This window comes from Arvicanthis niloticus, chromosome 25, assembly GCF_011762505.2.
Source record: "Arvicanthis niloticus isolate mArvNil1 chromosome 25, mArvNil1.pat.X, whole genome shotgun sequence".
Lineage (NCBI taxonomy): Eukaryota > Metazoa > Chordata > Mammalia > Rodentia > Muridae > Arvicanthis > Arvicanthis niloticus.
In genome coordinates, this window is record NC_133433.1 from 22,940,449 (window position 1) to 22,965,917 (window position 25,469).

At 41.8% G+C, this 25,469-nt stretch overlaps 1 protein-coding gene across 1 annotated transcript in view; it reads left to right on the top strand.

Moving 5' to 3' along the window:
• The first annotated feature begins 5,157 nt into the window (after positions 1–5,157).
• Ca8 (carbonic anhydrase 8) overlaps positions 5,158–25,469 on the top strand; it is a 92,998-nt gene continuing 72,686 nt past the window's right edge. The window contains exons 1-3 of the mRNA XM_076924234.1: positions 5,158–5,376; positions 6,133–6,324; positions 21,234–21,358. Coding sequence (XP_076780349.1) covers positions 5,274–5,376; positions 6,133–6,324; positions 21,234–21,358 — 420 coding nt within the window. The 5' untranslated portion in view covers positions 5,158–5,273. The remainder of the gene's footprint in view (positions 5,377–6,132; positions 6,325–21,233; positions 21,359–25,469) is intronic.

Sequence of the window (25,469 nt, forward strand, 5' to 3'; positions counted from 1 at the left end):
AATCATTTTGGTGCTAAAGTGGGTGAGGGAGACATAGCATAGTTGCTGTGGCCTCCGAAAAGAGGGGCAAATTCCTGGGCTCTCCCCAGCTCAGGATCCTGGATGAAGCAATGGTTTGTTTTGTTTTGGTTAGTTTGAGGAGTGGAGGTATACAGAACAAAGAGATGGTGGAACCATATAGTAACTCCCCAGACTTTCTCCTAAAGAAAGTAGCATGCGAAGCTGAAGGTGTGGTTTAGCAGTTAAGAACACTGACTGCTCTCTCAGAGAACCCAGGTTCAATTCTCAGCCTCTCACAGCTGTCTATATAACTCCAGTTTCAGGGGAAGTGACCCTCTCTTCTGGCATCTGCAGGTACTAGGGAAGACCATACAGGCAAAATGCCCATACACATAAAATAAAACAATTAAAAAAACAAAATAGGTAGCACATGCCACTTTTAGCCATATTAATTTGATATTGTCTGGTTAGCCCCACATAGAAGAATGAAACTAGACTCTCATCTCTCACCAGGAACAAAATTTATTTCCAAATGTGTCAACAACCTTAATGCAAAACTCTGAAACTCTAAAACTGCTAGAGGAAAATACAGGAAAAATATTTCAAAAGATAGGAATGGGCAAACTCTTTCTGAAAAAAGACTTCAATAGCTCAGGAATGTATCCCAAGAATTAACAAACGTGAGTGCAGGAGTGTGTGCGAGGAAGAATTCCCGGAATAGCAAAGGGAGGGAGCTCGGGTCCACAGAGAGAAGAGACTCCCGGCAGAGAGGGAGAAACCCACCAACATTTAACAGAGGATGGATACCTAGATAACTAAACATGTAAAGAACTGTAAGAATTAAAGATTTCAATAAATGGACTCAAGAAGTGTTTGGAAAGCTCTTAAAGGAAGAAATGCAAATTTAAGAAAGTGTTCAGCTTCCTTAACTACCAGGGAAAATGCAAACCAAAGTTTTTGAAAATTCTATCTCGTTATCATCCTCAAGAAAACAAATAACATGTAGGTGGAGAGTGGAGAAAGATGACTCCCCCACCTCCAGTGTGTGTGTGTGTGTGTGTGTGTGTGTGTGTGTGTGTGTGTCTGAGCGCGGACATGGAAGTCAGAGTTAACTCAGGGTGTCGTCTATGTTGTACTCAGCCTGGAGCTTGTCAAGTAGGCTAGGCCGACTGGCCAGCATGCCCTGCCAATCTTCCTGTCTTTGCTTCCCCAGTGCTATGATACGGTTGCCCATTATTTTGCCTTTGCTGGTCTTGGGAAGGAACACTTATACACTGTTGGTGAGGATAGTACATCCACTATGAAAGTCAGTATGGATACTCCTTAAAAGAAATCTAAAAATAGAACTATAATATGATCCAGCTATACAAGTTCTGGGTACACACCAGAAGGAATCAAAGCCAGCACAATACAGACATACTTGCACCTGAAAGGTTATTGCTGCTCTATTCACAACACTCAGGAGATGGACCAGACTTGATGCCTACTAACAAATAAATGGATAGGGAAATGTACATCTACTCAATGGAATTTTTATGGAATTTTAGTCAGGTGTGAGGAAGAATGAAATTATGACTATAGGAAAATCGACAGAATTAGAGCATATTTTTATGCCATATAAACCAGACTCAGAATGAAAAACATTTTTCATTTTCTCTTATTTGAGAAATGCACACACACACACACACACACACACACACACACACACAAACGCATGCGCATGACATGAAAGTAGAATATTAAAGGAAGAGGCTTGAGGGAGAGGAGCAGGAGGCAACAAGAGAGCATAAGGGAATATATGTGGCATAAATGCAGAAGGGGAGAAGATATGTGAGGTGGAAGAGGACCACCCAGGGGAGGAGGAGGGAAGGGGAGAGCCGTGGGAGCCATTGGGTGAAGTAACATGAAATGCAGTCATGATACTGTAACAGGGAAACTGTAACTTCCTTTTTTGAAAATATTTTATTTACATTTAAGATGCCTTCCCCTTTCCCCATTTCCCCTCCCTAGAAAACCCCTGTCCCATGCCCCCCTTTCCTTTTTGCATATATATATATATATATATATATATATATATATATATATATATGTATTTAAATGTTAATCAAAGGATTTATAAGTTTGGTAATGCTCAATCAGAAGCGTAACCCAATACCCAACCTAGGTATAAAAACTATCTTTGACTGGTGGAGACCTGTGAACATGTGCCTCCATGCCCCCTCTCTCTTTCTCTCTCTCACCACCTAGCTTCTCCTCTCCTTCATCTTCTCTCCTTACTCCATCTCTTCCTCTCAGTACTCCTTCCCACTTAGCTCCTCCTACATATCACTCTTCCTGTTAAAGTAAAACTTTTCTCTCAAAATACAGTTAGAGCATACTTATTCCTAATTGTACCAGTGAGGTACAAGATAGTCCTAATACCCAGTCCATCATTTTGTTGACTAACCAGAACCTCTGTCATCTCTTCTAAGAGGAAGAGGACCACCCAGGGGAGGAGGAGGGAAGGGGAGAGCCATGGGAGCCATTGGGTAAAGTAACATGAAATGCAGTCATGATACTGTAACTAAGAAGTTTGCAAGGTGAGAGATTGACAGACATGACTACTGCAGGACCCAAGCTCATCAATGCACGTAAGCAAGTCTTGATATGGCAGACAAAGCACGAGGAAGATTGATTGAGAGGACAGGAATATTGAGAAGCTCTGAGAAGGGATCCTACTTTCTCTGCTCCTCTGACAGACATCTAGTGGATGTCAGGGACCTGTGCTTATATCAAATGGTACTTAGTGATACAGATTCTAGTGTTAAGAGATTGTTCTGCTGATATGGGTTGACCTCAGTTACATAAACACTAAGTGTGAGCAAATGAAGACAATTCAAAGGCTCAAATATGATTTTAGCTTAAGAGAGACCCAAAGTCAGTAGATACTTCCATTCCTAATGTGAAGCAGGGATATTTTTAGATTCTGATATTGGGTTTGGATGTGCTTGTTCTATTTTGTCAATTAAAGAATTGGCCTATATCTTTGATCTGTGTTTGGACTTTCTGATGACAGAACTTTATAATAACGCAAACTAGAAATGCCATCTTTGGTGGTAATATAGCAGGGGACCTGTGGAGAGGTCTTAAGGTGTTAATAATTAGCAGCGTGTGAAGCACACAGTCTCAAAGCAATTAAGGATGGTAATTGAATATTTGCTTGCAGAGCAAAACGGCTCATGTGTCGTCTGAGTGACTGTTTCCTTGCTTATAGGAGTTACATTGTACAAATAAGGTTGGAAAGTCCGGAAAGAAAAATATGAGCCAAACAAATGCTTGTCTTACAGGCAACCACACTTTTGAATAGCAACGCCTTGTTGCTATATGTGACACTATTGGCTACAAACCTCAATGGAAACAATTAAATCTTTCAGCCTATTCCCAGTAAGTATGGCATACCACCTACTCATGAAAAACTTGCCAGGGACAGTCTGATGTCATTTGATTTGGTAAACACTTCCATGTTCATGCATTCTAAATGCAATCAGTGGTCACACAATGGCCACAATATTACATCTGTGTTCATTTGAGGGCATAGGGGAATATTAATGTTGAGTTCAGAATGGCCCAGGGATTTTATTATAGAGGTCCTCTCTCACACACACACACACACACACACACACACACACACACACACACACACACGACACTCAAAGTAAACCTAGCCTTGTGAAAAAGTTTTCTAGTAAAGTGTAAAAGAAATGCAAAATTCATTTTAGAAGACTATCTATAGGATTTTTTTTTTTTCTTTTTCTGTCAGTGCTTATGGTAGAGCGGCTACTCTGGCCTGCCAAGATACAGTGTCACTAACTATGCAGGAAGGGAGAGAATCAAGTCGATTTCAGCCCTCTGGATGGGGACGACAGCTCCACAGCCTCTGTGGTAAGGAAAAGAAATGACATACCCTTGAAATCCACAGGCTATGTGGTATTTCTCTCCAGACAGTGGTGGAATAGGTCAACTGAGGTTTTTCTCCTTAGCCTCCATCAACTTCCTGAAGACTTGTAATATATTGTGATGTGATTTTTTTTTAAGTTAAGGCCCCAGCAGGCAGTAAAGGATAGCAACCCAGTACCTTAAAGTTTCCCAATTAATCAATCACCTCTGAACTGTTTGAGGAACTAACGTGCATCCATTAATCTCACAGACATTTTGGAGTGTGCACTAGCTATGTGAAAGGTAAATCGTATTGCAGGCCTGAATCCTAGCTTACTATGCAAATAAATCTCCTATCAACGTGGAGTAAAGGAGCTTAGGGGTTACTGAACAAGGCTGAACACCGGGATGAAGCATTAGCCTGAGGTTGGGAAACATGTTTCAGGGGTGACGATTTGACCTCTTTGGATCGGGGAAAGTTCCTGTTTGTTTCGTAATGTGTGTGCATTTCATTATTTGCGCGATTTCACGAGGCGCTTGGGAGCTGTGTACACAGCAAGGTGAGCCTGCAGCAGCACCCCAGACTTAGAAAGTGGAACCAAACACCCTATTTCATTGTCTTTGAAATACATTTAGTAAAAAATTTCTCAAACTCATATTTTTTTCGTGGAATGTTTGTTGGGCTTATTTGGGGAAAAATAAAATCTATATTCGTTTTCACTGTGCTCTAAGGACGGATTAAAAAGTAAAACTAGCTCAGATCAGCTGCCACCACCGCTCTTGGCCCCGTGGTGGTGCATTCTTGCAATCCCAGTGTTTGCGAACTGGAGCCCTGTGTAGTTCAAGGTCATCCGGTTCTCCACTGGGAGGAGTTTGAAGCCAGCCTGGTCTCCTTAAGACTCAGTCTCATAAAATCAAACCCCAACAAAACTGACCAGCAAATGATGGCCAATAACCCGTTCCACCAGGGAGTCTTATTGGGTTCACCGTCTTGAATCCCGTTCCCAAAGCAGGGCAACTCCTTTGGGGAAATTTTGGAGCAAGGAGAGCACCGGAGACAGGCTGGTCTTTGTGGTCCCCAGACTTCTGGAAGGGTATTAGGGCTTGGGTGCAGCAGACTTCCCGGGTCGCAGCAGCCCCAGCCTGGCTTTCGCAGGCGTGCCTGTCCCGGTTGGGGAGGGGGTGGAGGTGGGGTGTAGGGCGGGGGCGTGTCCTTGGTCCAGACACTCCCCCTCCAACCTTAAAACGCGCAAGCCTGCGCCGGACCGGCTGCCGCTCGCGCTCGCGGGGACTGCCACGCTCCACGCGGTCCCCAGCCCTGCGCCTGCCGCGCCCTCACCCGCGCCGCAGAGCTGCCCATGGCTGACTTGAGCTTCATTGAGGATGCAGTCGCCTTCCCCGAGAAGGAGGAAGACGAGGAAGAGGAGGAGGAGGAGGGCGTGGAGTGGGGTTACGAGGAAGGTAGGCTGGTGGTGCTGCTGTCTCAGCTGCTCCGCCCCACGCGGTCCCGCGCCTGCCCCTCCGAGGCTGCCCGTGTGCGGTTCGCACCTGCTGCGCCGGGGCAACCGCGTCTCCCAGCCTGGAGCAGATGTGCCACCGAGTTGCTTTCTAGTCTTGGGAAGTATATCCAAACATGCTTTAGAAAACGCGTCCCGAATTGCAGGCTGGGTCTTTGCTCTTGGGGACTTTACAAAGAGTTTCCTAAATGTGTCTCTGCAGACCCAGGGCTCTGAATAGCATTAGTGCCCATGTTTACTGTATACACGGAGAAAAGCGCAAAAGAGCCCATAGATCTATGTATGGGACACTGTATTTGCATTTTAAACAAGTGGCGCTCATTAGCGTTACGGGTTTTCTGTTGTCTCTGAGCGTGTTGAGTTTTGCGGAAATTTCCTAGTACTGCGCATAACTGAACTGATGAGTAGAAGAAATTTCTGTGGTGTCTTTTTCTAGTCACTTTAAAGATGGCATACGTTTCCTAGATCCCTACATCAAGGCGTCTGTATGCACAGATGTAAACACAGCAGTAAAGGATTTTGTGTGTGATATTTAACAACAGATCACTCACGGAGTGGATGTAAAAACCCACACACATTTCTCATATTTCATCTATATACAGATGATTGTCACTGTTATGATATTAAGGATTATGAGATTTTCGTGTATATTTTACTGTCATTACCCTTAAGAGACAACCTAGTCTCATTTTGTCTTTAGGTGTTGAGTGGGGCTTAGTGTTTCCTGATGCTAATGGTGAGTACCAGTCGCCTATCAACCTGAACTCCAGAGAAGCCAGATATGACCCCTCGCTACTGGATGTCCGCCTGTCTCCGAATTACGTGGTGTGCCGGGACTGTGAAGTCACCAACGATGGACACACCATTCAAGTCATTCTGAAGTCGAAATCAGGTAGTTTGGAACGCATGTGTCTGCAGTTTTATAAGCAAGAGGATTTTACTTGTACGGTTTTAAAAGTGAAAGCAATGCAGTTTCTATTTTCATAGTTCTTTATAAGTTGCATTTTCTGGGAATTATTTTCTGATACAGTTCCGAAGGGCTAAGAGGGTGAAGTGATCGATAGCTCAGCTGACTGTTCTTCCAAAGCTGTGCCTGGAGCCGCCTCTGCTGCTTAAACAAACATTTACTGAACTAAGAAGAAAGGCCTACATACACAGGCACGCTGATTTGAGGCTTTCTGCCGTGCATTTTGCTCTAAATTATTGATTAGCTGAAATCATTTAATTATAATGCTTTTTAAAGATAGTCTGTGAGACCAAAGATTGGAATTTATTGATGTCATCTGTGTTCGAGATCAACTTTTCAAATTAAAAATTTCCTTCTCTATTAATGACAAGAATAATCTTAACGTTGAGCGCAGCCGGATATTTAAGTGGCAGCTTAGCACTTGCTTTTGTTTATTGTTAGCTCGCTCACTCTACCTCAACCTCATTGAAATGAACCTGAAATATTTTGCAGAAAATTCAATTTCCAGGAAAATTGCCTTTCAGCTTAAATGTAGGAGAGATGAAAGCAGATTTAAAAAACATTAGCATTAAGATTTTTTTTTTCACGAGGAATAATGACTATTTTTCCTCCTGGAGGGAATAGAACATTAGTGCGTTGAATGTTGATGTGTTTTAGAAACAGACTGTGCTTGCATTAATTCAAAACTGATAAACTAGGTATTTCAAACCATGAAACCATTAGGTCTGTCATTAGGCAAGGGAGATATTTATTCCTTCCTTTACTTATCATGTTTCACAGTTTTGATTCAAAATCCATGAGGCAGAGTGTGTATTCTTTGCAGCTATTGTGAGTTTAGTCAAGGTGGGAGCAGCTCCTGAAGGACAGTGTGTGTTTTTTATGGAGCTAGTAAACACACACACACACACACACACACACACACACACACACACACACAGTGAATGTAGATTTGTTTTGGAGATGTTTATCTCTGGTCATTATGTATTTTATACTTCTGTATACTCTATATATTCCTCCACCCCTTCCCTCCTCTGACCTCTGCTCCTGAACAGGAGGAACTGCTGTCTGTAGTTCTGTCCTGACTTGCAATGCAGGGTCCAGACTTCATTCTCCACTTCTTTGGGGACCTTCCTCTCTCAGGTGCCCAGTCCTTTTTTCTCCCTTTTAATATTTCAACAAACTTAAAAGTCAATCAGTCCTGAGGCATGGTGGTGCACACCTTTCATCCAGCACTGCAGAGGCAGAGGAAGGTTCGGTCTCTGTGAGTTCCAGGCTAGCCTGATCTATATAGTGAGTTTGAGCCATGGCTACATAATGAGACCTTTTTTTTTTTTTTTTCCAAAGAAGGCAAGTAACTGAAAAAACTTCTTAATTAGTTTATTACTTTTCCTAAGCTACTCCAGCTTCGCTAAGGAATTGTCTTTAAACTCTGAACATTGCCGGGCAGTGGTGGCACACGCCTTTAATCCCAGCACTTGGGAGGCAGAGGCAGGTGGTTTTCTGAGTTCGAGGCCAGCCTGGTCTACAGAGTGAGTTCCAGGACAGCCAGGGCTACACAGAGAAACTGTGTCTGGAAAAACCAACCAACCAACCAGTCAACCAACCAACCAAACAAACAAACAAAATAACAACAACAGAAAAACAACTCTGAACACCATTATTTCTTTATTTCTTTAGTGAAGCCTTTTCTTTATCAAAATGGACTACAGATATAATTTGAATAGGTGGCTATGTCTACACTTACTCTACATCTAGCTACAGCTGGTCTCGCCCTACCTACAACTTCTGTGTTTCTCTAGTAACAACTATTTTGAACCTTTGAAAATTTATTTTTTCTGTTTTTTTTTAGAGATTATAATATAATTACATCATTTCCCCTTCTCTTTCCTTCCTAACTCTTGCATATTACCCCTTCTTGCTATCTTTCAAACTCATGGTCATTTTTCATTAATTATTAATTATTTACACACACACACACACACACACACACACACACACACACACACATCACCTGCTCAGTCTGTGTAATGTTACCTAGATGTTTGTTTTCAGGGCTGAACCTTTTAAAGTTGTTTCCTTTGTCATTACCTCGTATTTCTTAATGACATGTTTATGCTGCTTGCTCTGATATTTAAGAGCTCTTCAGGCTCCCTGCTGGGGAAGTGAATGTCTTACTGCTCTTTACTGTCCTGGTTTTGCCCCACATACTTAAATTATATTGTTTTTAAAAGTAATACTGAAAGCATAATTGCTCTGACCTTACACCTGCCATTTCTGCCTGAGGCTCTATTGGGTTTCCTTTATGGAACACTGTTTTCTTTTGGAGCTACTGTATTCTCCTTTATTTATTTTTAACATCACCTAACAGGAACTCACTTCCAACTCTGACAGATGATAGATCTTGCCTCAGGACAGCCAGTGGCAGACGTCATCCTCCCTTCCTTCTTGTCCTCTCTCTGGCTCCTTGGCGCTGCTCCCCCTTCTCTGGACTGCCAGTGAAACACTGAAGTTCATAGACTTTTTGATTTTTGCTCTCACATTTTCCATTTCTAAAAACCGGTGGTGATTGAATTGATTTTCATTTTAATTTCACCCTTCAGTGTTTTATGAAAGTGAGGCCCTCCTTCATCGTTTTCTTCTGTCTTCTCCCTTTTGGTTTATTTTGGGTTCCTTCTCTCTCAGTTCTGTTCTGTCCTTTCCTCTTGGAGTTTCTCCTCAAACACCCAGTGATCTGGCTTTCTGCTGCTACTTCAGAGGAGTCTAGATGAGTCTCAAACGCTCAGTTCAGAAAGGCAGAGGCTGAGGTCTGGTCACATGGTCAGTAATGGAGTCCGGTGACATGGGTCTACTAGAGATAGCTTTGGAGGGGGGCTCAGTGTCCTCAGACCTTACCTGCTTGCTGTGTCTCCTTTTTGAGGGACACTGGGTAGGTGGCAAGGGAGGGCTGGCCCATATGTGGATGTTTGCATCCTGGTTGTTGCTAGGCACTGTAAAGGCAGCTGCCTGGCTATGGAGAATGGGGTTCAGAGAGAACAGCTCTTTTTAGGGACTTTCATTTCTTGTTTGCAGTTTTCCCCTCTATGCTTCCACCCTCATCCAGGCATACCCAATGCTCCTCCTTTCCAAGTCTGTTCTTGTGTCTCTTTCCATTTGGCTGCTATGAGAAAATGCCTTAGGGTATGTAACTTATAAATATCAGGAGCTTATGTCTTCCAGTTCTGGAGTCTGGGAGGTCTCAGTCAGGGTGTGTGCAGACGTGGCATCTGATGAGAATAGACTCTGTTGCGTAGACGGCACCTTCTAGCTGTTGTCCTCAAGTTGCAGAAGGGGAAAGGGGAGCGCTCTTCCCATTCTCCAGGAGAGAACTCTCCTCGCCTAGGAATCTCTAACATGGCTGCACATGGGCCTGGCTTTAGGGTGGGCTGTGTCCGGTGGTAGGCGTACCTCTGGGACCACCTCTGCCATAGTAATTTCTGTTTTACTAAATGAGAATTTCAGGCCACTTAGCAGCTCTCTTGACTTCTTTGGGATTTCTCTGCTGCTTTCAATTTTGACCCTTGGCCATTCTGAGCCTACACATTCCCCTCTTGTGTAGCGAGGCCTGAGCAGGCCGGGAAGCACTTCCTGTCTAAATGGAGGTGATTCCTGATGACAGTGGGACGTCTTTAAATTGTATTTATTTATTTGTTGTTTACCTTATTTATTTTAGTTTTTGACATAGGAGCTATGTAAGTTATTCAGGCTAATGTAAAAAAACCACTGTGTAGCTGAAGATGGTTTTAGTTTTAACAACCTCCTGCCTCTACCCCCAAGTGCTGGGATTATAAACATGACCTACAGTGTTCCACTCACAGGCTTTTTAAAAAATGAACTTTTTAAATTATTATTTTTGTTATTAGTATGTATATATGATGTCTCTCTCTCTTCTCTCTCTCTCTCTCTCTCTCTCTCTCTCTCTCTTTCTCTCTCTCTGTGTGTGTGTGTGTGTGTGTGTGTATTGAGGCTTCATGCAGGGGGGCAGGGGTTCAGAGGGCAATTTTACGACTCTATGCCTCCTTATATATTTACATGCAGGTTTTGGGATCAAATTCAAGTTGTCAGGCTACAAAGAAAGTGCTTTTACATCCTGAGCCATTTGCTGACCCAGAGGTTTTCTTTCTTTCTTTCTCTCTTTCTTTCTTTCTTTCTTTTTTCTTTTTAAAGTAAAAAAAACAGTATCCATAGGGTAAGCGCAGTATTTTTTTTTTTTTTTTTTTTTTTGGAATTATAGCTTACATTTTATCACCTGCCGTGTTGAGGTCTCAGTTTCTGTGAGGATGCCAGCGACTGTGGACAGAGTCATTTTTCCTTTTTAATTTTTTCATTTTTATTTATTTGTAAAAACAAAACCTCACAAAGAATTATCCCAAATGACCACGCCATTTTTTTTGTAGTATAATTTCAGTGTTTGTGCTTCACAAACCAAAGCTTGTAGTGGCAGCCCTAGGATGCAGTTCCTGTGTATGGTCCCCTCTGGAAACACTGCCTTGGGGACATTTCTTGGACCCACAGCCTAGTCTCACCATGCAGCTCTGTCAAGACTTCCTTGGGCTGAAGCCATGGGTGATCTTACCATGCGCTCTCCCAAGGGGGAACCGTAAAAACCTTATCATACTCTAACTGCTGGGTTTGAAGTGAGACGTGTGGAAACTGGTCTCAGACGCCATTACCTGCGGGCTGTTTTAGTTCTGAGTGCTTCTCCCTGCCAATTCTTCAGACTCAACCATCCTGACCACACTGGGCCCTCTAGGTTTCGCCTCAGCCGTGCTCACACAAGCAGTGCCGTGTAGAGACTGTGTGCTGCTTTGTTTCCCCGCTGTGTTTCTGTCACCAGACTGGCCCTACGCTGCATACCCCTTGGCAGGTTGGGACAACCTCAGCTTGAACAGCCCAGGGAAGGAAAGTCAGTCCTCCCTGAGGAGCACACTTTGCACTTGAGTAGTTCCCGAGTCAGACGGTTCTGTGCCTTCCCCAGCATGTCTGTTTTGGAGTTCTGGACCTACACAGAGCATGTGTATCAGGCTTTCCCAGGTATCCTTTGTAACACTGCTGACGTCTCATCAGGAAGGTGGCATTTTTTTCTTTCTGACACGTGTTCCTTTAGCTCCTGATAGTCTCTCATCTCTCAACACTTACTGATTATTTACCGAGGCAGTATAAACTCACCTATCTGTAAGAGCTAAGCAGATACTCACAGCTAGGAGAACAACAGACTGTAAATAGCTACTGGGCGTCTCATTTACTTATGGTGTAGGGAAGGGTAGGGCCCGGATAGAGCGGTGCCTGGCTTGCCAGATGTGTGATGTGCCAGGAGGAGCTGGAGGTGTGGACCTGTGCTGCACACGTGCTCATTGGTTTCCTCTGGCTGGTGGAACGCAGTCGGCAGTGTTATAGTTTTACCTGATACAAAGAGTTACAGGCTTTGGATGTGGTGAATGTAGGTCAGCAACCAGTTATTGAAGGGCCATTGTTCAGTGGAAATTATTAGGGAAGAGTTTGGGAAGGAAGTAGGATTTGAAGTGATCTGGAAGGGTAAATATACTTATAGGTTGGTGAGATATGGAGCAGACAGCTGCATAAAACACAAGGATATGGGAGAAATGTAGAGATGACGGTGGACGGCAAGTCTTACAGCACATCGGGAAGAAGATGTTTATGGTAAAAGTCTTAATGGGAAATGCAAGAGTGGGGGTGTATCAGAACACAGTCTTGAGGAACCATGAACAGAGTCTAAAGGATAAGACTCCCCCTGCCCCATAGGAGTCTTAAGTAGCATGTTGATCTAGGAAAATTAACATGGCAGCACAGAATGAGCTGGGACCTAGGAGAGACTGGGAGCTGGTTGAAAATTCAGAGCAAGAAACTAAATTACACAAGACTGAGGGCATTGTGGTACCTAACAGTGGAAAAGTAGGACTGACACAGGCTTCTACTGAAGTGTTGTCTGCAGCGCTCTAAAGGATAGTGTGTGGAGTAGGAAGAGGAGAGAATGGGTAGAGATGGGCAGGGATGGAGTCCCTGAGACTAGACTGTGGTTCGGATCCTGTCACCATTCTCTCTGTACTGGGTCTCCTTAAAAGTGGCAGAGTTCCACTTGGCCTGGAGTTTGGCCCATTTTCACATCCTGTGAGTGATGACTTGACCGGGCCATGTGCCCCATTGTCTTCTGGAGCTGGGGAAGTTATTTAAAGCTGTCACACACACCATTTGATTTCTTATCAGGACTGATGAATGGCAGGAATCTTCACACTTGAGGTATGCAGACTAAAGAAAATTGAACATATTTATGATAATAAGAAAATAGCATAAATATAATATGACAACAGTTTTCATTTATTGGTAGTAGTTAAGTTCTCAGCTCCCATGGGTTGTGTTGAATTCTTTGTATACTGTTTTTCTTGTTACAAATACTTATGATAAAGCTTACCTTATAAATTAGGCACAGGATGAAATTAGCAGCAATATGTTATAATCATATAAAAAGTTATAAGCACATACTGGAATACAAATTATGTGGATGAAGTCTCTCTATATGTTTGAAATTTTTGACGGAGTATTTTCAAGTTGTGTTGAATGCCGATAACAGAAACCATAGATTGTGACTACAGATAAGGACAGATTTCTACTGGAACAGTGTAGTACTCAGATGTGTGACATTGCCCCAGCCTGTAGGATAGCACATTATTCCATCTGGCTACAAAGGGTGAATACTTGGTTTTTATAACACATGGTCTTGCTATTAGCCCAGGGCTGGACTCTCTTGTCTTCCTTAAGCCTCTGAGTGCTGGGATTACAAGTGCATGTCCCCTGTGCCCAGCAAAGATAATGACATTTTTAATTGGCCATCAGCGTAAGAGAAATTGCTAATCACTCTAGATCATTTGTGCTATTCACTGGCACTTATTATAGCAACTTTAATTTGAAAAGTTTACTTCTGGGTCTTTTATAATTCTCAGTCTATTTTTAGGCTGGATGATTATTCCTAATCCCAATTCCCCTGTATAGAGCCTCTGCTCACTGGTGACTTATGATTTCTTCTCTCAGAACAAATGTGAACTGCTTGGAATCTCTGAGCCTTCCTAAGATTCTTCTCCCTGCATTGGCTGCAGTTTTCCATCTCCTTAGTATATTCTTCAGAGTTCAGCTTGGCTGTCGTTCCAGAAAGTCTTCAGTGAATTCTGTGTATGCTCTCTGGTTTTTGATGTTTCTAGCTGGATATCCTCTTATTGTCCAAGCATTTTTTTTACTGTCTCTGATAGCTCCTGTAGGAAACATTCTTTAGGTAGTTGGATGTCTAACTGCACTGTGTATGACTGCCTGTCTTGAGGATGCCTAGCTATACTGTGCATACTTGGCTGCACTGGGAATGCCTGTCTGCACTGGGGATGCCCAGCTGCATCGAGGATGCTTGGCTGTACTGGGCATACTTGACTGAACTGTGGATGCCTGGCTGCATTGGAGACACCAGGCTGCTGCTGAGGCCAGATCCCTTTGCTTCGTCTCCTCTGTAGCCAACCCACTCAAAATGAGTGTTCAGTTCAATGAAGTGTGAAGGCATTCTCCTCCAATCACAGCTTTTGAATTACAGGGTAAATCTGTTTTCAGCAAAAGACTATGAGACTCAGATAGGTCTAGGTACATGCTTGTTCATCAAGTTGTCACCCAATCCTCAAAGTTTGTAGAGCATTCCTTTAGGGGCTATCTGTGTCTCTTAAGCATTATGACAAGGCCCATTATAGAGCAGCTAGGAAATGGGGACAGTAGCAATGACTTCAACTCGTTGCAGATTCTTCTCCGGGCTTTGTCACTCTAAGGAAATGAAGCATTTCAGAAGAGTCATCCGTAGGCTGTTTCACTGTAATTTCTTTGGAGTTGATGTCATCCCCTCAAGGAATCTTCCAAGCACTGTCCAAACATCACTCTCCAGAACTTAGTGTGTGGTTACATAGGAAAGGCACTCATTGGGTCGACTGCCTTCCTAATAAACAACATTTTTTTTTTTTTTTTGTAGAAAATTGGTGTAGTATCTTTAGAGGATGTCACTGAATGGGGTCCAACAATGACAATTTATTTTGGTGTGTGAACAGTCTATCTTGAAGGATAAATAAGGAGTTCATTTACTTGGCATCTCAAATTAACTTCAGTGTTTTGCCTTTTTAATGACTGTGCATGGCCACCTTGTATTAGTACGGTTTACTTTTGAGTTGTTAACCAGCAGCAAAAGTGAAAAGTACACAAACCCTGACACCTGGACAAAGCCACCTCTTTGCTTCCTCTCCCACAGGATCAGTCTTGGCATCGTGCCTTCCTTCTATGTGATCACATACCCTCACAGCATGTGTGGTGCATGCGGATCCTGTTGCTTCATTATGATTTAATGGGATACAATTAACTGCAGCTAATAAAACTGCCACAGTGACCAAGAATGACTTGCCTGTGTTTGATCCCCATGACCAAGATGAATTCAATTTCAACCCAAATGGATGTGAGGCTCATGAAGCCAGGAATTCTGTCTGTTTTGTTAAAATCATTGCATTCTATGTGTTTTATACATTGCCTGGTATCATGTAATAGATGATAAAGAATATTTGTAAATGGTTCCCTTGGGTTTTGAATATCTGCCTGTCAAAATATGCATCTGCACAGCTTGAGTTTCTAGCATGTTTAAAAACAGAAGCTCTAGGGCTGGAGAAATTGGTCTATGAATAAGAGCACTTACTATGTAGGCCTGAAGACCTGAGGTCACTTCCAATTTCCAGCACTCATGGTAGAATGATTACCTTTTTTAAAAAACTTATTACACATGTATGAGCATGCATGTACACGCACGTGCACACCCTTAAATACATAAATACAACCTTCTGAGTCCATATAATGTACACGAGTATCTGGTGTATGTGATCTTAGGGTTGAACAACAGAAGTTCTCCTCCCTGGAGAAGACCATTTTCCTTGCTCTTAGCCTTTCTCAGTTCTTTGTCTAGGCCCCATAGGCTCTCTCTCTTCCATGTTAGCATGTCCACTATTGTTGTCCTTATTCAGGTCTTGTTTAGGTAACCCCGTTGATGAAGCTTCATGGGAATAGCCTCTGACATTTTTTAGGAGATGTGATCTCAGAGAAAACTTCCTCTGGTTCTTACAATCTTTCTGTCCCCTTTTTTTAACAACGATCTTTGATAACAAGAACATTTGTATTATAGATATATCCATTGGGTACTATGCCATCTCTTGTTCTCTGCATTTTGATGTGGCTTTTACTAAGGATCTCTATCTGTTTTAAAGAACACTTACTTTAATGAAGGCTGAGAACTATGTGTATCTGTGATATAATAATAAACAGAACATAGTTAGAAAGTATTCTGGTTCAGTAAAATGGTAGTTGTAGGTTTTCCTCCAAGATCCATGACTGCATTTGGCTTGGGTGGTTGACTAGATTTCCAGTTCCAGGCATGATTTCTCTCTTGTTGGGTGACTCTTAAGATTAGGTAGAGAGTTATTGGTTACTGCCGAGGTATGTATGCCACTGTTGCACCCCTAAGGTTATTGTACCATGCTGGTCATTGCTGTGGTTCATAATCATCATAGTTGGATGTGACTGTTGGTGATTCTCTTCCTTGGAAGTTTCTATGGTGCCTTTTGGTACCATGAAGACTAGTCCTCAGGGAGGGGACTTTCAGGTCACATGCATCTCAGGTCCTCTGGGTTCTGTGTCCAGAGCATTTGGTATTTTCAGCAATGGGGACTTATCTTCTACCTCTGGGAGCTAACCAAGGACAACAACAACAGTCTATGTTTTGGGACTCTCTTGGACAACCCTGACTCAAAGGAGGCTAATGATGTTTGGCGTTGAAACTTTTATTAGGCAGCCTGTGACTCTTGGGGGGATTATTGTCAGTTCAGATGGGAAGATTTTATTTATTCTGTATACATATGTGTATACACAAACTCTTGTGTATTATTTGTAGGTAAAGAGTTAACAGCATGATTTCTCATGACCCTTTTAGACATCCTTACTGTTATTTTACCCTCCTCTCTCCTTCTTTAATTATTTCCATTTCTCTCCCTGGTTAAAGTCCTCTTCCACTCCTCCTTTCCCTACTGCTTTCAGATGATTTGTACCCTGCTATTCTCCTACCGCCACAATGGCCCCCCTTTATTTTTCTGGTTTCTCCAGCTACTCCCTGTTACATATTCACACTGGAAGATTTGGAGCAGACAGCTATAGAGCCAATGGCTGTAGTTATATGTATCATGTTTGTGTCCTTGACTTTGTCCCATTGGTCGACATGTCTACCTTTGTGCTAGCACCATATTGTTTTTCTTACAAAGGCTCTATAAAGTGTCTTTGTTTTACAGGACCACTGGTTGATGCTCTTTGTAATAGATCTGGCATGGCAATCCTGCCAACACTGCTCATTTAGCTCAGAATTATTTTGATTATCTGGGCTCTCTTATGATTCTATAAGAATTTTAGGATAGTTTCTTCTATTTCTGTGAAGAATGAAACCAGGATTTTTGATTAAGATTGCATTGAATATGATGAGTTTTGATAGAATAGTCATTTTCACAGTATTAATTCTACCAATCCATGAATGTGGGTATCTTTAAATTTTCTAGTGTCTTTATCCCTTTCTTCTGAGATTTAAAGTTTTCATTGTAGAGGCATTTGAATTCCTTATTTAAGTTTATTCCTAGATATATTCTTTTTTCTGAGGTTGTTGTGTCTATATAGGAGTGTGTTCATGACCTCTTTCTCTGTATATTTTGTTGTTTATGTAAAGAAAAGCTATTCATTTTTGTAAGCTGATTCTCTCTCCTGCCACACAACGTGATAATAATTTGTAAGACTCTCAGTATTGGTCATTTTTGTCTTACAGTTTTGAAAGATGGTTTTTTGTTTGTTTGTTTGTTTCATTAAGATCCATGTCAAAACCAGTTGTATCCCCCTTTTCCATAAGGAACAGCACACCACTCTATAGTAGCTTTTGTGTGTGTTTATGTGTATAATGGGGTTTTGGGCAAATAATTTAACTCCTTTTTCTTATTTGTGTATGCCTAATTTATGACACACCTCTTTCTTTTTTATTGCAACCCAGAGCTCAGTCTCTCCCAAGATAATTTTATTGCCTCTATTTAAAAATGATGAGTTCCAGAATTTGCCCTTAAGGCTGGAGTCAGGTCCATGCTATGTATGGTAGTAGTGGTGAGGATGCATTGTGTTCCTCAGAGGATTCTGGCTAGGTGCTGTGTGTGACTCTTCTTTTCCCTCTCTGGTTTGGGTGACAGAGAACACAGAGTGTAGAATTTGATCTCCTTCCTTGTTTTTCTCAAGGTGGAGTTTAGACAATCAGTGGAAAGGACCACGTGGTAGTGAACTATTCAGAATCTATGATAACTTTTTGAAATAAAAATCCTGCATACAAAAGGAGAAGGGAGCATGGGATGGGGGTTTTCTAGGGAGGGGAAATGGGGAAAGGGGATGGCATCTGAAATGTAAATAAAATATCCAATAAAAAATAAAAAAAATCTTGCATACAATCGTAAATCTCTATCATGGGTGCATACAGAATAGAAAGTCAGAGGAAGTCTTCAAAGAATTCTGAGAATGGGTAAACCTTTTCGAGTCACACTTTTAGATTGATTTGGATTGTCTTTTGGAAAATCTGATAGAATTTAGTTCTTGAAGGAGAACCAAGAATTTAGAAATCTAGGCTTAGAATCTATATTATTTTTTAGTTCATTTTCATGGACAGTATAATTTAAGTCTCCGTCCCTAACTAATCCCCATGATGGTTTAGGCTCTAGCTCCAGGCTCTGTCCTGGTCTTGCTAGCTGGGTAACTGTGGCTGACTATACTTAATCCCTCAAGCCCACCTTTCCCTCTGTCTGTAAAGATGAGAATACCAACCCTTGGAATTTGTTGTGATGGAAGGTGGAAGGTGCTGGATTCCTGTGCCAGTCTTAATCAGATGGTCACCCATTCTTCACCCACACCCATGCCCGCCTCATGGGGTTTATTCACTTCTTGCAGAACTATTAACATTTCCCCCTGGATGCTCTTTTTTTCTCCAGAGTTGGTGGGAAGATGACAGCCACCTTGTGAGATACCTTCAAGGACTTCATGAAGTACGAGATACCTTTATCTTGCCTCTATTTTCTGCCATGTTCTTTCTTTTTGTTCTCTTTCTAACTGACATTTTCTGGCTGTAGTGCACACAGATTGACATAAAGCCAGGTGGAACTGGTTATTAGCTAAGAATCAAAGAAACAACAGACAGTACTGCACCAGTTCACGTTCTTGGCTCTTGGATTTGAGGGTGGTGATGAAGCTGATCCCAGAGAGATAATTGTCAGGCTCCCATGTGGACAGGGGTCTGTTCTCTGACCCTTCTTCTAGGGTGTCAGAGAGGAAGGCTGTCAGATATTTATGTGAAAGAACCTAGAATTCTTTTTTTTTTTCTTGATGCAACAGCAAGAGGTATATTTCAGGATCAGTTGACTGAGGCTGAGACTCCTCGTGACCCACGTAGAGGCAGAGGAGTGTAGACCCAGTCGGCTGGGAGTGGAGGGCTGGCTTATAAAGGGCAGAACCACAAACCAAGGGGGGGGCGGTATGAGGGGCTTACCAAGGAAACATAACATAAAAACAGTAGAAAGTCTTAAAAGGTCCCAACCCAAATTTAGTCAGGGTCATGAGGAAAACATCTTATACACTTATCTTTTGTAAGAATGTAACCTTGCAGCCGGGCAGTGGTGGTGCATGCCTTTAATCCCAGCACTTGGGAGGCAGAGGCAGGCGGATTTTGGAGTTCAAGGCCAGCCTGGTCTACAGAGTGAGTTCCAGGACAGAGGACAGCCAGGGCTATACAGAGAAATCCTGCCTCGAAAAACCAAAAAAAAAAAAAAAAAAAAAAAAAAAAAAAAAAAAAAAAAAAAAAAAAAAAAAAAAGTAACTTTGCCCAACCATTTATCTTGAGACCACCCAGATGACTTGCATCTTTTTTTTTTTTTTTTTTTGGTGGTCAGGAATGTGTCTTCCTGCTTTGGGTCTTCCTCACCCACAGATGGGTTCTCTTCCCTGAGGCTTGAGGAATGTTAATCCAGCAAGTGTCCTCTGACTCAGGGGTAATGTACTCCTCCCGGAATGTATCCCAAGGCAGTGAAGGCCTCCTAGAATTCTTAACTGATCTTAACTGATACTATTTTTAAATTAGGAGTTGCTAGAAAGGAAACAAAATCTGGAATCAATCTTTATTTCCATTGAAATTAACCATTGCTTTATAATACACTTTATTTCAAGTTACAAATGGTCTTTCTAGGGGCTGTTAAAGAAAACACATAAGAATTGCTTAAGTGCAGGTTATCATAAACATGCATTTTCCACCAACCTTTAGTGTGGCCTTTTTTGGGACAGAGTTCTAGATCACGTACAGAAATGAGCCCTTAGATGCCGTCCAGTTGGACAGGTGCTAATATTTTGAGCATTATTACTATTTGACCGCAATTTCATCCCAAGAGTAGACAGGGCAGTATGTGTGATATGTTGAATAGTCATTGGTTTTTAAAACTATGATTTAATAAATAGGCTGTACTTATTTTTATTTTAATTTTATTTTTTAAAAAATTATTTTTGGTTTTCTGAGACTGGGTTTCTTAGGACAGGATTTTTCTGTTGTAGCCCTGGTTGTCCTAGACCTCACTCTGTAGACCAGGCTGGCCTCAAACTCACAGAAAATTTGCTTGCCTCTGCTTCCCAACTGCTGGGATTAAAGACCTGTGCCACTGCAGCTTGGTAGATTGTATTTATTTTTATTTTGTGGTGTGCGTGTGTGTGTGTGTTTGTGTGGTATGTGGTATGTGTGTGTTCCACATGTGTGTTGGTGTTGAGGAGGCCAGACAAGGGTGTTGGATCCCCTAGAGCTGGAGTTACAGAAGGTTGTGAGCTGCCTCATGAGGGTGCTTGAATCCCAAGGTCCACTACAAGAGCAGCGAGTACTCTTAACCACTGAGCCACCTCTTCAGCCCCGCTGGTTGTATTAATATTCATTCTCCTTTCATATTTTATCAGCTTATACCTATTCTCTGATTGAACTTATACTAATGCCAGTGGATGACCCAAAGATGTAGCTTAGTTCATTGATAAACTTACAGCAAGTGACTGGTTTGTATGGGGGCTCTGACCATATTATATTTGTGTGTCTTGATCAGTGATCAGCTTAAAAGTCACAGTAGTGTGTGTGTGTGTGTGTGTGTGTGTGTGTGTGTGTGTGTGTGTGAATTGAGAAGATGCCTCATTGGTTAAGAGGCAGCACTACTCTTGCAGAAGACCCAAATTTGTTTACCAGTACCCACATTAGGTGGCTAGTAACTGTAACTCTAGCTCTAGGGGATCTGATACCCCCTTCTTGCCCCACGAGCACCCTCATAGAATTTAAAATAAATATTTTAAAAAACAGTCTCAGGAAGGATTTATTACCTTGGCTATTCCTAGAGCATAAAACAAGAAAACTTAAAATATACATGTTATTACCAGGTCCTATCTAAATAGCAAGCATCAGAATCTTAGTGAAATCTGGACAGTTAGAATTTACCTCCGTTGTAATCCTTTTTTTTTTTTTTTTTTTTTTCTCATTTTGACTTTGCAGATTCAGTCTTTAGAGTCCAGGAGAGCTTTTGGGTTCACCAACAGCAGCACAATCACAATCACAATCACAATCACAATCACAATCACAATCACAATGCATCTTGTGTGTACAGTTTGGGACAGCATTCAGCAGCGTCATTTTCTCTTTTCAGTTTTGTCAGGAGGACCGCTGCCTCAGGGACAGGAATTTGAACTGTATGAAGTTAGATTTCACTGGGGAAGAGAAAACCAGCGTGGCTCTGAGCACACGGTCAATTTCAAAGCCTTTCCTATGGAGGTAAGCATAAGAATCTTGTAAAAGATCTCGTAGCTTAGTAAACAGCTCAGCAATTTATGGACGAACTGTGTTTTCAAAGAAGATGTGTAACTCTTGAATTTTATGTTTGTGCTAAGACAAAAGAATACCTAGTAGAGTCAGGTTGGGGTGGCCAAGGGGCCACTACCTGACTACTTTCTGGGCTCAGAGTGCACAGGGGGCACAGGCCACAGAATGGTCAGGACTTATGGTGTCTCAGGTCATAGAGGACGTGTGTGTGTGTGTGAGACCCCCAAAGTAATCCCTACAACACTTCTCTTTTTGTGAATTCATATGCGTTTTTTTAAACATATAGTTGAACTGTCATATCTCCAATGGTTCTTTTTCTGGGATCCTTGCCTAGGTGGAATTCTTCATCCCCTTTTTAATCTCCCATTGGATTTGATGGTTTCCCGTCATGCGTTCATTCCATGGATTGGCACATGTTGAGTCTACTGACTTCTTTGGCTCCAGTAGTTTGAGGACAAGATCTCCTCTTCATTCCTCTGATGACTCTTATTATCACCAACTGCTAGGCTCATCACAAAGATCACAAAGTTTATGGGGTGCTCTTATTGGTACAGGATTTGTTGTATTTAATTCCATAAGAAATCTCATTTCTCCTCAATAATCAGATGTTCACTAGTTTCTAAGAGCCTTCTTTCTTTCCTCCTGCCCACTCTCATTCCCAGCCCTGTGGTTTTAATTAGTTTCTAGGCCTTACACTTTAACTATATCAGACCTTGACTTTACTTCTATGTAGAATCATGTAGATAGTCAACTGCCTAATGGACTTTCTGTTTTGGATATCTGGTAGACATTACCGAGTAAAGATCATTGAAGACAATTGTGAAAAAGAACTGTTTTGAGGTTTGCTGCAGTACTGGGCTTCTTTCTCTGTCCTCCACAGTTAGGATCTACTTCATATTAAGTATGAACTTATTCCTAGAAAGAAGCCATGTGTAGATCTGTCTCCATAATTAGAAATCACTAACGTGTAATTTACATCTTATGTGGACTGGACAGGATTACACTGGAATATTTTTCTTAATCGTTATTTTAAAATCTTCTCAGATGCTCTAGCTATTCATTTCATTCAAAAGAAACCCATGTTTTAAAAGTTTAAAAGTGAAATGTGAAATGCTTCAAGGATGGGGGGGGGCACCCAAATGCCAGTGTACTGAAGAGTGTAGAAGGTGTGCTGCAGGAGTTCAGGAAGAGAAGATGGCATCAAGTTTCTGTTGAGGAAGGTTTTGTGTATCTCCTTGCTCTTTGTTTTTTGCTTTGCCCTTCCCCAATCCTCTGGGCATAGAGATACCCTCTCATTTCTACCGCCTTAAAAAATATGTCATGTTGCCTCTGGCTCCTGTTCTGAGTGTACCTGAGAAAGAGTGTATGCCACACAATATCAAAGAGGAAGAAATACATCACATGTAGCCATGGAGGATGGGGGGCAGGGACAGGGTCCCCTGGGGGCTGGTCAGAGAAGAGGACAGAGCAAGCCTTCTGCTGAGGTTGGAAGGTCTGTGCCACCATTGTGTTCTAATCAGTGCCAAAGGCGGAGGTCCTGGCAGAGATGGACATAATGGGGCAGAGAGAACCACAGATGCATTCAGAGGCTCTGCTTGTTATACAGTTCACAGTTGTGCGGAAGTTTTGCTATTTTTGGGTCAGCGTTCATCTGGGGAGTCGGGTGAGATTTCTGACCTAATGTTCAGGCAGGTTTATCCACTTGGAGTTTTAACTGCTCCATTCCTTTAAGTGCAGACAGTGGTTTATTTTGCGTAAAGATTAAATTCTGAGAGTGAGGCTTTGCTTCTGTAGGGATATTTATATTGAGGATAATGGGATTACTAGCTTCATTTTTTCCAATGTCGTTAAGGGGTGGTATTTGCATTCTTTGTCATCCCAGATTATCCTTGGTGCAGTCCCAGGGAAAATACTGACATTAGTCATCTGTCGTTTGCTTGGACTGATTCTGTTGGTGTGTAAGTGCTGTGGCTTCACAGGGTTTAGAGAAGGATTTTTGCATTGTAGTTCTTAAAACTGAAGGATACCGGGGCTGGGGTGATAGCTCCGTGCTTCAAAGGATCTACTGATCTCCCAGAAGACCCACGTTCGGTTCCCAGCATTCATGTCAGGTGGCTTTCAACTACTTACAACTCCAGCTCCACTTTCTTCAGACTTCCATGGGCATTGCATTCATGTGCAGTAGGTAGGTTATAGTAAGGCTGGGTGGAGCAGGACTGTGCTATAGGCTTGGATGCTGTCTGACAAAATCGTTAGCCTTTTGACTGGTGAAAATTTTGTTAAGTTGACTTATTCCAAAAGGTTTTTCTCTGTTTGTCAGGATGTTGGGTCTGACTAATCACAGGGTGTTAAGTGGCTCACAGAGCAGGTCACAGAATGGCTCTTTAGCCATTAGCCTCTGGAACTGCAACATTCCAACCTGCCACTTACTCAATCTTTGCAGATGCAGCTTCTTTCCAGGGATTCTCATTCTTATAGGCTTTGTGTTCTGCTTCTGTTCTCCACGGAGCATGGTTTTCTGGCTTCTCTGAAATAGCCCAACAGCTGTCTGTCTGATTCTTGATAAATCACTACCAATGCTTGCTTAGGAAAAGCTACTGTCACAACCCTAGGGGACGTGCTTTGATTTTTATGCTGGACCAATTAAAAATAAAATCAATCAGGAACCCAGCATGTGGCTAAGTTCTACTTTTTCTCAATAAGAATATCACTCACCTTCTGCCCATAATGAGAGAGGAACTTTAATTGTTGAATTTAGGGAATATATGGTCTCAGAATAATTCACAGACCTGGATAAATTTGGCAGGTTAAAAGTTTCTTTCTCTGAATCCCTCCAGGTTTATGGCTACTAAATCATAGCCTCCTCTCCTGGAAGGACACTCTACAGAACTGTCCACAAATGTTTTCCCCATGTGGTTCTTAAGTCTTGATTTCTAAAGCTGTCATTTTACACAGTGTTGAATAATTTTAAAAATTTCTCTCTCCTGCTAATCTGTGGAATTTTTTTTTTGCCTCTACTAGTTTTTGATGAAAAATGTTTACTTTTAATGACTTTCTGGCCTGAGATAGAACATGTTTAATAGTATTCATAATGTCGCTATTAAAAATTAACTAATGTCAGCATTAAAGTTAGTATTAGTTTTTAGTGTTGTAAAAATGTAAATGAAAACATAAAATCTTTAGTGGGAAATGGGAATGTACAGTTTTATAAGTGTGAGCCCAGAAGAATATACTAAGTATGAGTCAAAGATACGTCAAGCATAAAAGACAGGTTTAACCATGTGATAGTCAGGAAACTTTATCAAGAGGTTTTATGAACAAAGCAAAGGACAAACACAGCCTGAAGGAAAACAAGATAGTGTATAACATGTGGCATATTGTGTTTCCTTATGATACATATGCAGTCCTCTTAACCCATATTAGTAGGCAAATAAATGTGTCATTCAGTTAACTGCTGCTGTCTGAAGTATTCTCACTTTAGATAAGGGGGAAGAGTGAAATATTAATGTTGAGAAGATAAGGCTTCTTATGCATTATTGCTGGAAGGCATAAGCTGGTAGACTTTTTGGAAGAGAGCTATGGCAATGGTCATAGTTTTTTTTCTAATATTCTTTAAAAATTTTATATAGTATATTTTGACCATATTCATCCCTCCCCCAACTCCTCCCAGATCCTGTGTTCTTATAATTTTTAAAATATCTGTCATTAGATCAGTTCTTTGACTGAGCCTTAGAATTTTCTGAATGTGTCACTTCTCTTTTATCATTAACAATTCTGTGTTGTTTGTTTCACACATGTGTATATACTGCGTCCTAATTATCTCTTCTCTTCCCTTCTGCCCCTCTCACTCCTTTTCTATCTATCTCTTTACCATACTTAATTGCTTCTTGTTTTATTTTATTATCCTTTGTGCTTACCCAGGGCCATCTGTGTGACTCCATTGGCCAGTGGGCTCACTAGGGCATATACAACTGAAGACCATGTCCACCCCTTGTCAGTAGCCAGTAGTTCTGCAGTAACGGGTGAGGCCCCACAAGGGCTTTCTTCATTCACGGCTGACTGT